At 34.0% G+C, this 13,335-nt stretch overlaps 1 protein-coding gene across 1 annotated transcript in view; it reads left to right on the top strand.

Moving 5' to 3' along the window:
- Nucleotides 1-5,236, top strand: part of LOC113494852 — an 81,059-nt gene extending 75,823 nt beyond the window's left edge. The window contains exon 6 of the mRNA XM_026873353.1: nt 2,981-5,236. Coding sequence (XP_026729154.1) covers nt 2,981-3,078 — 98 coding nt within the window. The 3' untranslated portion in view covers nt 3,079-5,236. The remainder of the gene's footprint in view (nt 1-2,980) is intronic.
- Nucleotides 5,237-13,335: the final 8,099 nt, after the last annotated feature.

Genomic DNA, 13,335 nt, shown 5'->3' with positions numbered 1-13,335 from the left:
GTGAGAGTTAAATGGAATGTATGTAATCAATCAATTTTGCTTGTATCTGTCATAAAACAGTACGGGAAGATCTCCCAAGTGAGGTTTGAGATAAAAAAGAAATGTCTAAATAATGGAAATCTATCTATCAAAGCCTTTAAAGCAATAAGAGTGCTGAAAACAGAGCTGTAATATTTCCTCTTTCAGTTTCGAGATTAGGTACACATCCATTACCATTTTTCACAATATGAACGAACAGTTTTTCCACCGTATTATCCCGAAAGTGTTCAAAATACACTAACGCAACAAAGGTGTCAATTGCAGTGAAATTCTGCAAAGCCCGTTCAGAACAAATTTAAAGCCGACGAAACTCGACACCTAAAATGAACAGAAAACAGTTCGAACCCTTTTTGTTGGCAAACAAGCAATGTGTGACGTCACGACTCGCTAAACACCTGCGAATTTACTCACGTTACAGTAAAAAAGTGAAATCGGTCGATTTTCAAAGGCCCACTGAATCGCCCGCGCGTGCTTTGTAAAACGGATCGCAGTATTGACTTTGACTGTGTTCGATTTAGAAAAAATGTGTGGTATTCCATAAAACACGAACAATAAATATTGAACCATGGAACGATAAGAAGAGAGTTTAGTTATGACTTTTATGCTAGCATAAGGTTGAATCTGCACTTACATATATCAACAGAAAAGCATGAAACAAGATTAAACAAAATAAAGTGAGACCCGAGTGAAATGAAATCTACACATTAAAATCAGTCTATCCAATAAATATCTAATATTAATTTACTCCCACGTACCCGTATATTGAGTCACCATCAGCTCGTAAATAAGGACTCTAGTTGAGTTTGAAACTAGTCCGTCGTTCCCGAAAAAAATTTCAATAAATAAATATGAACCTGCCACACAAAAGTTATTGTGAAGTAGTACGGTTTTAATAAACGAGGCAAGCCACGTTTTAGTATTTTAAGTGAGGATGCATACGGTTTCTCATTCTGACTGCCCCATTTTTAAAGGCTTGTGTTGCACAAACCGTTCATCAGCAAACGCTGTTCTAATAAATTCCACGTTTGATTAAACACTGTCAGGTGTATTCCAATTCCCGAAAAGTTTTACAACGCATGTGTAAATAAAAAGTTAGATATTTTGACACTCGCCCGGTGTTGTTTTTTTATTATTGGTTCGTAAAATTGTAAATTAATTGATTGGTTCGTTCAAAAAGACATTTTAGTTTTAGACTAAATAATCTAATTAAACCGACACGTTTCCAAAATGAATATCGAATTCGTATTTATTCAATTGCGATTTAATAAAAAAAAAGGATACAGTTAGTTGAAATATGTTTATTAGCCCTTACTTAAGTTTTAAATGTTCAACTTAATTTAATGCTTTGTATATCTACCTGATGGACTAATTCGATTAATAAGTCAAATATAGGTTATTTGATTAATTAATTACATGAAATAAATCTATCGCGACGTTACGACATACACTTCACAGCACTAATACTTCATATATAAATGTAAATATTGAAATTACTTCATGAATATAATAGAAAGAACATGTTCCTCACTTACAGCATTATCTATACTCCGCAAACACCCAACATTATTCAAGTCAAACTTTCAACAGAACGGATATGATAAAACGTAGAAAACAACCTTCCCCTTAAAATTCTTTAAAATATTCGTTCCGCTACACTTGTATGCTAAAACACTATTAAAACAGCAGTTACTTTATAGTTTTCCATACACGAACATTCACATTATAAAGCATAAAACTAAACAATAAAGACCATGAAATACAAAACGAAAAGTTTAGCAAAGTAATTATCAAGTTATAAAAATCATATTTCACCTACATGTCACGATATTGGAGTGTGACAGGCAAGCTTAGAAGGCTAATTGTCACTTTTAAAAAAATAATAACATATCATCACAATGGATTAGTGGTTTTTTTTTAAGGATTTTAGATAGTTTTATTTTTCTGACAAATAAATACTTTTCTAGATTTTAAAATGGTGCTCGTGTTTTTTAAATTATTTATGAACAAAATGTTTGCATGAAATACAAGGGAAACACGTACAATTTATTTGTTTTTTTTTTTGTAATAGTTTAAATGAGAACAAAAAGCGCAATTCATAACAATTCTCACTAAATTACAATTCCCACTCTACAATATATTTTCAATTAAAAACATTAAAAGTATTAGATTTCATTTTCATTCGATTTCAATGATAGGTTATGTATAGATGTCACTACTGTCGCAATATAAGTGGACCTTTTGTTTAACTTATTCAGTGGTCTCCCAAAATGTGTTATGTAAATGAGTAGGAGTTTGTTCCACGATCGTGAGTTGTCTAACTGAGAGTGACGTGAGCGATATATCGTTATAACGATATGTTAAATGTTGGACAGATATTACACGTTTTATATTATTGTTCGTGTTTTGTTTTTGTTGTCTGGAATGCAAAAAGTTTTAATATTTTTTCAAAAAAGTTCGTTCTTTTATATATTTTAAGTAGTGATACTTTTAATTACACATGGCTTGACTAATAAGGTTTTTCACGAAGAATTCTCCTTGCAGCTGTACGTTACTTTCAAGGTATCCAACATAAATAATTGTGTTTTATTCTGTTTTCGGTCTTTTCCGAGTTCTTTAAATGGATTGTTTAGGTTTTTAATTTAAATTGAAGTAAGACGACTATCCAGTGTATGGCTTAGTCCAATCCAATCAATAGTGCCATTGAGCACCAATTCTGCTATTTACACAATAATGGGAAAGTCAGTACGGGACGGAACACTCTCGGTCAATACAATGAATTTCCAATTATTGTGTTGGAAAAATGCTTAAAAGATTACGAATAGTGTCACCGTTGCCATTTATTTATCGGCCATTGTAAATAGCGGAGCTGGGTAAGGTGTAAGGTGGTCCCCTGTAAGGTGTTCCAAGTGCCAAGTATATGAATTCCCTTGTTTGTCAACAGATGCCGTGGCGAGCAGTAGTTCACGTTTTCGTCTTGAGACTACTGTGTGGACGTTGCTATTCTTCGTGAGAAGACAAGTGCCTTCACTAGTTAAATAAAGTGCTAGTGTAATGTGACATACAAACTGACAAACGAATTATCAATGCTGTGAGTGTTGGTTAAGTTACGGGGTAATGCGTGAGTCTGCGTTGAGAGGAACCTCTGTGAATACTAGCGATATATTTCAAAAACATGTTTTTTTTCATTTGTATAGGTTATATTCGTGCTATCAATATTTTCTAATGCTTTTTACAATCTAAAAACAATTAAATCAGCCCCTCGTATGCGAATGAAATTTATACTCGTAGCAGCGTGAACGATCATAGTAATCGCCTAAGAAAAATATTTTTTTTGCAACAGCTTTTATATATTCGAACAATTTCTGTCATTATTGAAGTTTCTAGAATAATCAATTGTCCGGGCCGATCTTCACTTATCTCACAAAACATCTAAAAATATTCTATACTCTTATCTAAAAAGACAGTAGTTTCCCGACCACGGATTCCTAAGTCATGTACATTAACCAACAAATAAGTTTAAATTCATAAGGAGATCAGTTTAATCCATCAAGAATAGTGTTGCTTAACGATAGCAAGTTGAAATCCCGCGTAATGAAACAATGCGGTGAATACACTGTAACGTTATTCAAGCTCAGCGCTAAGTTATTCACACACCGCCAGTCAAGGATGAGGTCCTTTTGTGAATAAATTATGACGTTAACTTATTTCAAGTTGTGTTGCTTAAATTAACTACTGAATTTTAAAAGCTACGTTGTTTTTAGAATACATCTGAATTAATTTTGTATAGTTCTAATTGGGTTTCGAACAGGCTGACGTCTAGAATTTGTGTTTTTCCGTTCTATTTTCACGCGAGCATAATGGTTTTAAGATTGATTTCGGCATGGAATAGATTTTAACAAATTTTTAAATATAATGAACTTTTATTTTTTGATTTATCTGCTATGTTTCAGAAAATTTAACCAGTAATTTTAGTATACTATTAACAACACTTATTTTCTTAATTTGTATATTTAATTGAGACATATCGCTAGTACATAACACAACTTGTAAATAATATTTTCGATCAACACAGTCAACACGAGTGTTATGTAAATGAAAGTTATATATATTCAGCTGTGAATCCCGTTGACATGTATAGAAATAATATATTTTCATGAGGCTAAAGATACACCTAACAAAATCTGTTTATAACGAGCACGCGATCTCTTACATTCTAAATTAGATAAATTACAAACATTATATTATGTCAAGTCTTTTGCTCAATCGTTGTATGATATTATTGTTTTAGGGCTGACACTGCTTTCTTGAACTGCCTGTCGGAGTATTTATACATTTTTTATTTAACTTTTGTTAACGCTTTTCGTTCAAATTATTTGGGGATTATGAAATGTTTTTTTTTATAACCACTCTCGCAATAAGGCCTTTAATCCTTGTATTGTTGAGAACACCTCGACAAGCATTCGTGGGACACACAAACGTTTGTCGTCGCGCACCTTCTGTTTGGCGTGGTTTCCTCAACCACTCGACTAATCTTAATATCAAAGGAAAAACATCAGTCGTGGGCATTCGATGTTTGTAAGCAATATGACACCGCGACGTGTAACGTTGTCACGGAGTTTCGTTTACGCAAGCTACTTATTTCGCTATCCGTATAAGTTCACGGAAATATCTGTGTCAATTGATATTTCTCTTGAGAAAAGAAAAATATTTATTTGGATTTCATTTAAAACTATGGCATGATGTAGAGCTGGTTTGCTGGCGTACAAATCATGTTAACCTTAGAAACCTACTCTTGACTTAAGACATTTCTTATACAGCTATAAATAAAAAGACAATCAGTTTTTTTCACTTTCGCATTTCACACATGATCTCAAAGGGTAAGGGATCGTTACACATAAACAGTAATAAATATTGTATAAAGTGTTAATTTCGAAGCAAGTTTAAGCCCAAGGGGTGAGGCGTCAGGTGTCGCAGGACTAATCCCTCGGAAGCCTGTCGTGAACTTCACCTGATAAAACTGTTTTGTGTGTATTGTCATACACACGTCATGTCTATTATTCAATGTGTGTTAAATGTACATAAAATAGGTAGAGCATATAATGATAGGTCAGTAACAAACGTTATAAAGTTAATCGCGAAGGTACGTATTTTTGTTCTCCGCATTATTTCAACTCCACATAAAATCCTGTCATGTTTTGTTTTTTGACAAACGGTTACTACACACAAAACAATAGCCGAATGATTGACTAAAACAAACAAAACACAAACCTATCTGGTTTCACTAAAACATTAAAAATCCTTACCAGCATTCCTGTTTCCGCAGAACTCCGTTGAAAACGTTTCATTTCCCAGTAAAATCCAGAACGTATTTCCAGTACAGTCGTGCACTTTAAATTCCGGCATTTCACCAGTTTCAATACACCTATCACGCCATTCTCAGTCCGAAGAACGCTTGTGGCTTTTACAGAGACCACAATGTCGCAAACGTGACACGACTGTACTAAAAGCAGTGTCGGCCTTTGTTGAGTAACCCCACAGACTCAAGTCGCCTCTAGATAGAATATAAATAAATATAAAAATTGTACATAATTCTTAAATATAAATATCACCAAGATTAAATCTTTTGGTTGCAATCCACCGCGTGTTTTCTATTCAATTTCTGTTGATCGTTTATTATTAACGCGCAATGAACTCTGAAAATTAATATGGAACGCGAAAAAACATTTGAAAGTTTCTTTCTTTGGCATGTTTTTTTGGTGGATCAAGTAAAGTTAGTTATAAATGTAAAATTAAGATATTAAAGTCGTGGCAGACTTTATCGTTTATACGACATAATATATGGTAAAAGTGAGAGCCAAGTGTCGTTTGTGGCCGTATTATGTATAAACTGTGCGCATTAAGATCACGTAAACTTGTAAAGTAACCACGACGATACATAAAGCGACCACAAACACTGAGAAGTTACGAACAATGCGTGGTAGAAAGTCATCCTTTTATGTAAAATTTTCCTTAATCCATAGTTTGCGTGACATTTTTCACACTAATTTAATGATTTTGGTTTCAATACTGCCTGCAAGAGTTTCCAAAGAGAAGTTATTCGCTCTTCTAGCACCTTTCCTGGGTGCATTCCGAAATAAATAAATATAAATAAAATAGTCGTGGTTAAAACTCAACCGATACCAAACCACCCGTTACCACGATATCCCGCAAAGGCCCTCCAAAATCAGTAAAATCATTTCAAATAGTTGCTTCTCATATTTTTTCAATAAACCGTCATAAATACCTCTCAATAAAGAATTTAATTTTAACATTTTAACGATTTACCGCAACTTGGTGAAAGCCGCATATGATTTCATTATTTGTATTCCCGATTGCGTTTGATTCGTTGACTGTTATTGACCGTCCATAAACCATGCAGCCTCATTGAATATGCGCATATGCGTGTTACATGCGCTGTAATGCGAGCCGATGCAGATGAGTTTATGTTATGTACAATAGCAATGAACAGATCTTTCAGTAAATGTTGAATATATTATTTTTTTTGTTAATTCATTTTGGTCTAGTTTAGTTGTTCAAGGTTTTATTTTTATAGAATGTGAGGTGTTATACTGAATAAAAAATAAATAATTCACAAAATTTATCACAAGACTCTATTCAACGTTTATAACGTAGCAATTTTCAAGGTAAATATAAAAATCAATTTGGAATTTTAATTATCCTAAAGTTTAGATTAAAAAAAACTGTTACGCCACGTATATAAACAATACTGAAATCTATTTTTAAAGAACCATTTTAATTTCTATTCTAATTGTACGTTGAACTCTTGTTATTAGAACGCTAATTAACAATTAACCTTTGTCCTCTGACCTTTCTACCACGCGTCCATCAGGATACGACGCAGCGTGATAATTACCTGTACAATTGATTTGTAAATATAATTAAGTGGACGTGCCAATTTGTTTATAAGCTATAAATCACGTTAATATCGTTTATTTCGATTAATTATTTATAATTTGATATTTTGCATAAATGTTGTCAATTTTAAAATGTACTGGTGACCTCCCTGGCTGTTGACACAGTTTAATAGTAATTAATTTAGTAATACTGATAGCAAACACGAAAACAGTTGTATTTTTAATTGTGTCATGTATATAAATAAACATATTTTTATTGTACTGAAACTTATTTTTAGAAACTCCCACATCATAGCATCGTATTTAAAAGTTAAATGTTTTTTTTACAATATTTTTATTATTTACTTTCATCTGTCTCAGTCGGTGTTTACAGTCATCATGTCATTCTGTCGGCTAGTAATCAAATCTTCCAAGTAGAATTTGGCCTATGCTCCGGTTTCCGATTGAGCTGAAATTTTGACTGCTGAAAATAATATTCATATGTACTATATGTAGGTTATATTACATAGAGCTGCTGGAGCTGGAAAGTGGCCATAGGAGCTCCGATAAAAACACCATCGCCTTATACTTCATTTGAATTGTATTTTCTATCGCAAAAGAAACTAAAAGCTTGTCAGCGACACTTTGAAGCTCTTCTTTCTAACTTCCAAGGTACATCATCCGCACTATATCTTTGTGACCTATAGATATTCCATACATCTTTACCATCATCTCAAAGAGAAAATAATCATACAAAACCTTTCTACAATAAATATTTCACAATGGCAATATACAAGTAATCTTTAGATCTAAGAAATACAAACGATACTATCCCACACAAGTCCATGTTACAGCAATTTATTTGTCAGGATGTATTAGAAGGCTTTCAAGGCACGTTGCAGCCGCACTGTACCAACCTCGGTCTGTCTAGAACCGACAAATAGCTTTTGAAGCGAGGTAAAACAAAAGGATTTTATTTCCAGACTTTATTTCAATTAACGAGGTGTTCAAAAGGAGGGGATCAGGAGGAGATCAAAATCCGTATACGACCTACCTTACCGTACCAAACCGGCAATTATCACTTGCTAAAAACAGTGAAGGGAAAATTTACCGAGGAAGCCATCTCAATTTAAAAAAATCAAGTTGAGCTACATCAGAAGCCTAAGCTCCAGGGGCTTAAACTCTGAAACTACGTGTACCTATATCAACCATACGAAAAAGAAACAAGTACGATTCAAATCTTATTCAAAGCTAGGCTATTGTAGCATAGCAATATTTCAGGTACTCAAAAAATACTAAGTATCATGTGTTAGTGTAAAGTTTCGTTAATTACGAGTATTTTAAAGAACGATTCTTTATTCGTTATACTTTGGCTCAAATACAGAAACAAAATTTTTGGTCTACCAAAAAGTATCAATTAGTTTTCTTAAACGTTTCATCAAACAATATTTACATTTAGTTTAGTCTACCAGATTGATGTTTAGGGACCAAAAAATCAAGTCGCAATATCCCCAAGTTTCCTAAACAAACTGGAATTTATAATACAAAGATGTAGATACGGGTGTATCCCTTCAAAACATTTTGTCTGACTTAAACAAAATGTTATCTGTCCCTCGGGGTTGGGTGTGGGAGGGGATGAGGGGGGGGTGTTGTACAAAACATGTCATATTCGGACGGCGGTGTCGGGAAGTCCGCGACGTAACGCAATGCTTTAAAAGGGTCTGCTCCAGTGACACGTGGAAGTCAGTTAGAAGGAATGAAAGATATATTTCATCTTTGATGTTTTTCCTACGGCTTTTGTTTACAAAAATATTCTTAATGTTTTACAACATTCTTGGGCGCCATTAGAAGACCCATCCAAAATGTATACAAACTCAGAACAGGTTAGTTATTTTTTGTTACAAGTTAAGTCACTTATCAATTGAAGGCTCATACATCCATTTGCTTAGTTTGGATAAGGGGTAGTCTGCTGTCAAAGTAAGAACAAAATAGAGGATAAAACGTTTCCAAGTCAGTACTATAGAAACTCAAATAACACAAAGCTTTGAAAATTCATGAAGGAATAACGTGTACCTTTACAAACAAATAAGATTACAAATCTGTCTGAGGAAAGTACTTCAGACTACATAGAGACAAGGCAAAGGTTGTTAAACTCAATTTGATGCTGCAGTCGCCAAAGAGGTCGTATGCTGCTCTATATAATCCGATCGCCTTCGTTACCTTGATCCGATGTTGTACGATGTTACACGAAGCTGTACGATGTACAAGTACGCGGTTACCGTAGAACCTCCTTGAGCTGCAATCAGCAATGGCATTAGGCACCAAGCTAACTGGAATAACGCAATACGGGGATTTTGATCTATATTTTTTTTTTACTTGAACAAATATTTTGGAGAGGATGACGTTTTGAAGGGATGACAATAATTTTTTGCTGGTGTTTGTAACTGAAAGCTAGGTAGGTCATGCCATTACAGGAGACCAGAAGATAGTTGATAAGAATGGAAAAAAACCGCGTAATTTTCGTGTGGAAATGATAAAAATAGCTTTCGAAAACTCCTCTGTCGTGAGAGTAACGTCATTTTTTATACCCTCATCGCTTTGACATATAATTATACTGTCTTATCTTGTGTGACAGAAAAACTGTGCCTGTTAATGAAATATATTATTGAAATATATTTTATGTTGTCAAGCGAATATTTCTTTGAGACGAACTAATATAAATTTGAAAAGCAGACACTTTTTTAAAGAAATTTGTGTTTTAACATTAAGAAAATCTTTGAATATTAAATTTATTCTTAAATTAATATATTTTGTAGTCTAGTCTTTGAAATACCTAATTTACCATCGCAGGGAGAACGCCAGCCGTTATAAATAAATATTGTATATTATTATTGTACAGAACAAATTGAAATGTCTGAATGTCATTAATAAAACGATCCCAGTACATGATTGTTGAGAGTTATTTGTTACCTGACCTAGTTCCTTTGTAATTGTAAATAAATTCTGCCCATATTATTGAAATGAAGAAATAGCAATGTCTTAAAATGTGCGGGCAGACCACCAGGTCTGCCTATTGGAATGCCGTGAAGAAACCAGTAAACCTGAAAATGATTCCAGGGTATGTTATGTCACGGGAGATGAATACAGCTTTTGCAAAATCTCGGCATCAGGTTGTACATCAAGAAAAGTACTATTTCTAATAAATAAAATACAAAATCAATCCTCACCTTATATCAAACAAAATAACCACATGACAGCACGTCGCCAGATTGGATTGACTGTTCTATTGTATTACAAAGGCAGGGAACCAATCGATCAGAACGTGGCACTAAAACACGTTGACATAACACAATAATAAATATAAATATATGAGTAGGAACATATAGACGCGTCGATGGCACACCTGCTGTTTATTCTCCGCCGTCGTTACTTTGAATTTTATATGAATAGTACGCTCGCGTCTCGCGGACTCGCTAATATTTACTGCAGAATATTTAGTTTTATTTTATACACGAAGTATTATTTTTTTTTCATGACGGAATAAGAATATATTCTATTTTTAAGTTTAAAGGGTTGTTTACTGACTTCGCGTCAGGTTTGATACCAGATTTCAATTTTTCCAATCCATTCTAACATTGGCTTCCAATTATTAGAAACAAGATTTTTACTTCCCCATAAAAAACATAAAAAAATAACCCCGCACTTACGAATTTCATCCTTGTGTCGCGGGGAGGTTCACAAACATTCAAGTCAGATGCACAAGACATCCAGACTTAAAAAAAGCATTCATGGATTACATAAAATTCTTGTCCTACGCGGGGGTCAAATTCCATGACGGTGACGTTGATGATCCCCATCGGCTATCCTGGCAGGCAATATTAAAACACTATATTCAACTAACAAACACGGTATAACAAAACCAATACATTTAAAACCTCTTTATGTACCGGTCACATTGAACGGACAGCTTCTTATAAAGCATCTCAAATATTTGTATGAAATGGATCCTGTATGTAGAGCAGATGTGAGTCTCAAGTGTTCGGCAGAGATGACAGGACTCGAGTACAGAATATAAATAAATGTGTATGAAGTATGGTGAGTGTGGGTAGACAAAAGTGTGCGCTTTCTTTAGAAAAGGAGACCTGCGGGGTGCAAAGCCTCTTAAGTTGCAGTTACGGAATGGAGAGCGTCCACAACTACAGTACCTAGTATTATTTTCAGAGGTGATTGTAGGTCCAGGAATCGAAGTGTTTGAAATTACATTATTATAGACACTTGAATGTATGCAATCTTTTATTGCAATTTAGACTGAATATATTCCACAATAATCGCTTTTTTAGTGATATCTTTTAAATGTGGGATTTTAAGAGTATGAAATAAGCTAAGTTATTGCACTTATTGTTTCCTTTTAACCAGTCAGGAACACAAAACGTAAGAGTAAACGTAAACCTTCTGACCATTGTTTTATTGTTAACCTGTATAAAGATAATAAAACAGAAAATGTGTATTTTAAGTGTCATATATCTGATAAGCAAACCTATTACTAAGGCTGTGCTCTCCATTTGTCTGTCCATCCGACTATCACCAGGCTGTACCAGATGAATCATGAAAGTGCGACAGTTGATTATTTCAGAGTCGATCTGTTTCTGTTGCCGCTGTAAGGACAAATAACAAAAGTTGGTAGAGTCATTTTAACGAATGATGTTCTTTTTAACAAATCTCTTAATTTTTAACCTATTTATACGAAAAACAGTATGTCGCTAATCCAATTCGCATTTAACCAGTTTGTATTTTTTTTTTTATAAATTCACGTACCTACATTTCTCAGTGTACACGTGGGGCTACTTTCGCGACAGCACCTACTATTAACAATAAACGATTTAAAATTTGTAAATAACTTCCCTGCGGTTATGAGGCAGAGTTCGGGAGTTCTTATCGCGAACAACTTTAAACTCGTTTTAACTTCGCCGCAACCTCAACAGTTCCTTGATTTAATACTTTTACTTTGCAACTGACATCACTCTTTGAGTGTAAACATTTATAAGTTTGCGGTCTGCAATATTTCAGGAGCGAACATTATTATAAATGTACCTCATATAAAAAAGTCAATGTAATTTTTCAAAGCTCGCAGCTATTTAACAATGTGCCAATTTTATTATTTGTATCCGTTGTGTTTGTAGGTAGTAGTCCGACTCTTCTATATTAATCATAAGAACTGTTTGCCTATCACAGTGGAGATAATTGCCGACCTTCCATTCACTTATGTTAGCTTTTGACTGGCAGAACTGATGCAATATGAAAACTGACATCAAAGCGATACTGTTGATTGATGTTAGTTGAAACAAACCAGCAAATGATTACATATTTTTTATATTACCTTTCGGGACGTTAATATTACTAGTTTCAGACTCAATCGGAGTCGACACGAGATTGTTCAAAACGCTCGATTATATTTAATTTCAGCCTAACTCTTATAGACTAAAAGCCGTAAAAATGAATTACTTTACTTCCATTTCTAAACGAAATAACATATTAATTAATAATAATAATACTCTCAAAATAAAAATCTCATTGCAGATGTATTCGGACTCTAAGTCTAATATATAAAATTCCCGTGTCACGATGTTAGTTACCGTACTCCTCCGAAACGGTTCGACCGATTTTTATGAAATTTTGTATACATACTGGGTAGGTCTGAGAATAGAACAACATCTATTTTTCATACCCCTAAATGATAAGGGTTGCTCACACTAAAAAAAATTATTTGATTTTTTGGACGAAATTGTTTGTTTTTATTTTTTTTATAATGTGGCATTAAAATAACATACAACTAGAAAAAAAAACCGGCAAAACAACGTTTGCTGGGTCAGCTAGTTATTTTATAAATATTTTGCGTTTAACCTAGAACTGTACTGACCTGTAAGACCTTGTTTTATTTTTTTATAAGTGCCAAACAAACACCGGTTCTTGTATGTTTACGAAGAAACTGTTCAAATTAACAAAGTTCTGAAAGCACTGGTCACCCACTATTTTAGGGTTCACTGATAGGTAACACAAATCATATATTTAAAAATGTAAACAAAACTATTTAAATGTGTAATTTAAATAATAATACCTCGCGGCTAAGCTTTAACCGCATAAGTGAGTCGATCACAGGTTAAGCTGTGCTTGACGCGGTTGGTTCGTAGATGGGTGACCATCTTTGTCATAACGAGTTCCTCCGTGTTTCGGAAGGCACGTTAAATTGTGGGTCCCGGCTGTTATTCCTACATCTTTGACAGTCGTTACAGGTAGTCAGAAGCTTAAAAAGTCTGACAACCAGTCTAATTAAGGGGTATCGTGTTGTCCAGGTAACTGGGTTGAGGAGGTCAGATAGGCAGTCGCTCCTTGTAAAACACTGGTA

This window comes from Trichoplusia ni, chromosome 6 (genome assembly GCF_003590095.1).
Source record: "Trichoplusia ni isolate ovarian cell line Hi5 chromosome 6, tn1, whole genome shotgun sequence".
Taxonomy (NCBI): Eukaryota; Metazoa; Arthropoda; class Insecta; order Lepidoptera; family Noctuidae; genus Trichoplusia; species Trichoplusia ni.
The sequence above is the reverse complement of the archived record's forward strand: the minus strand, read 5'-3'. Positions and strand labels throughout refer to the sequence as shown.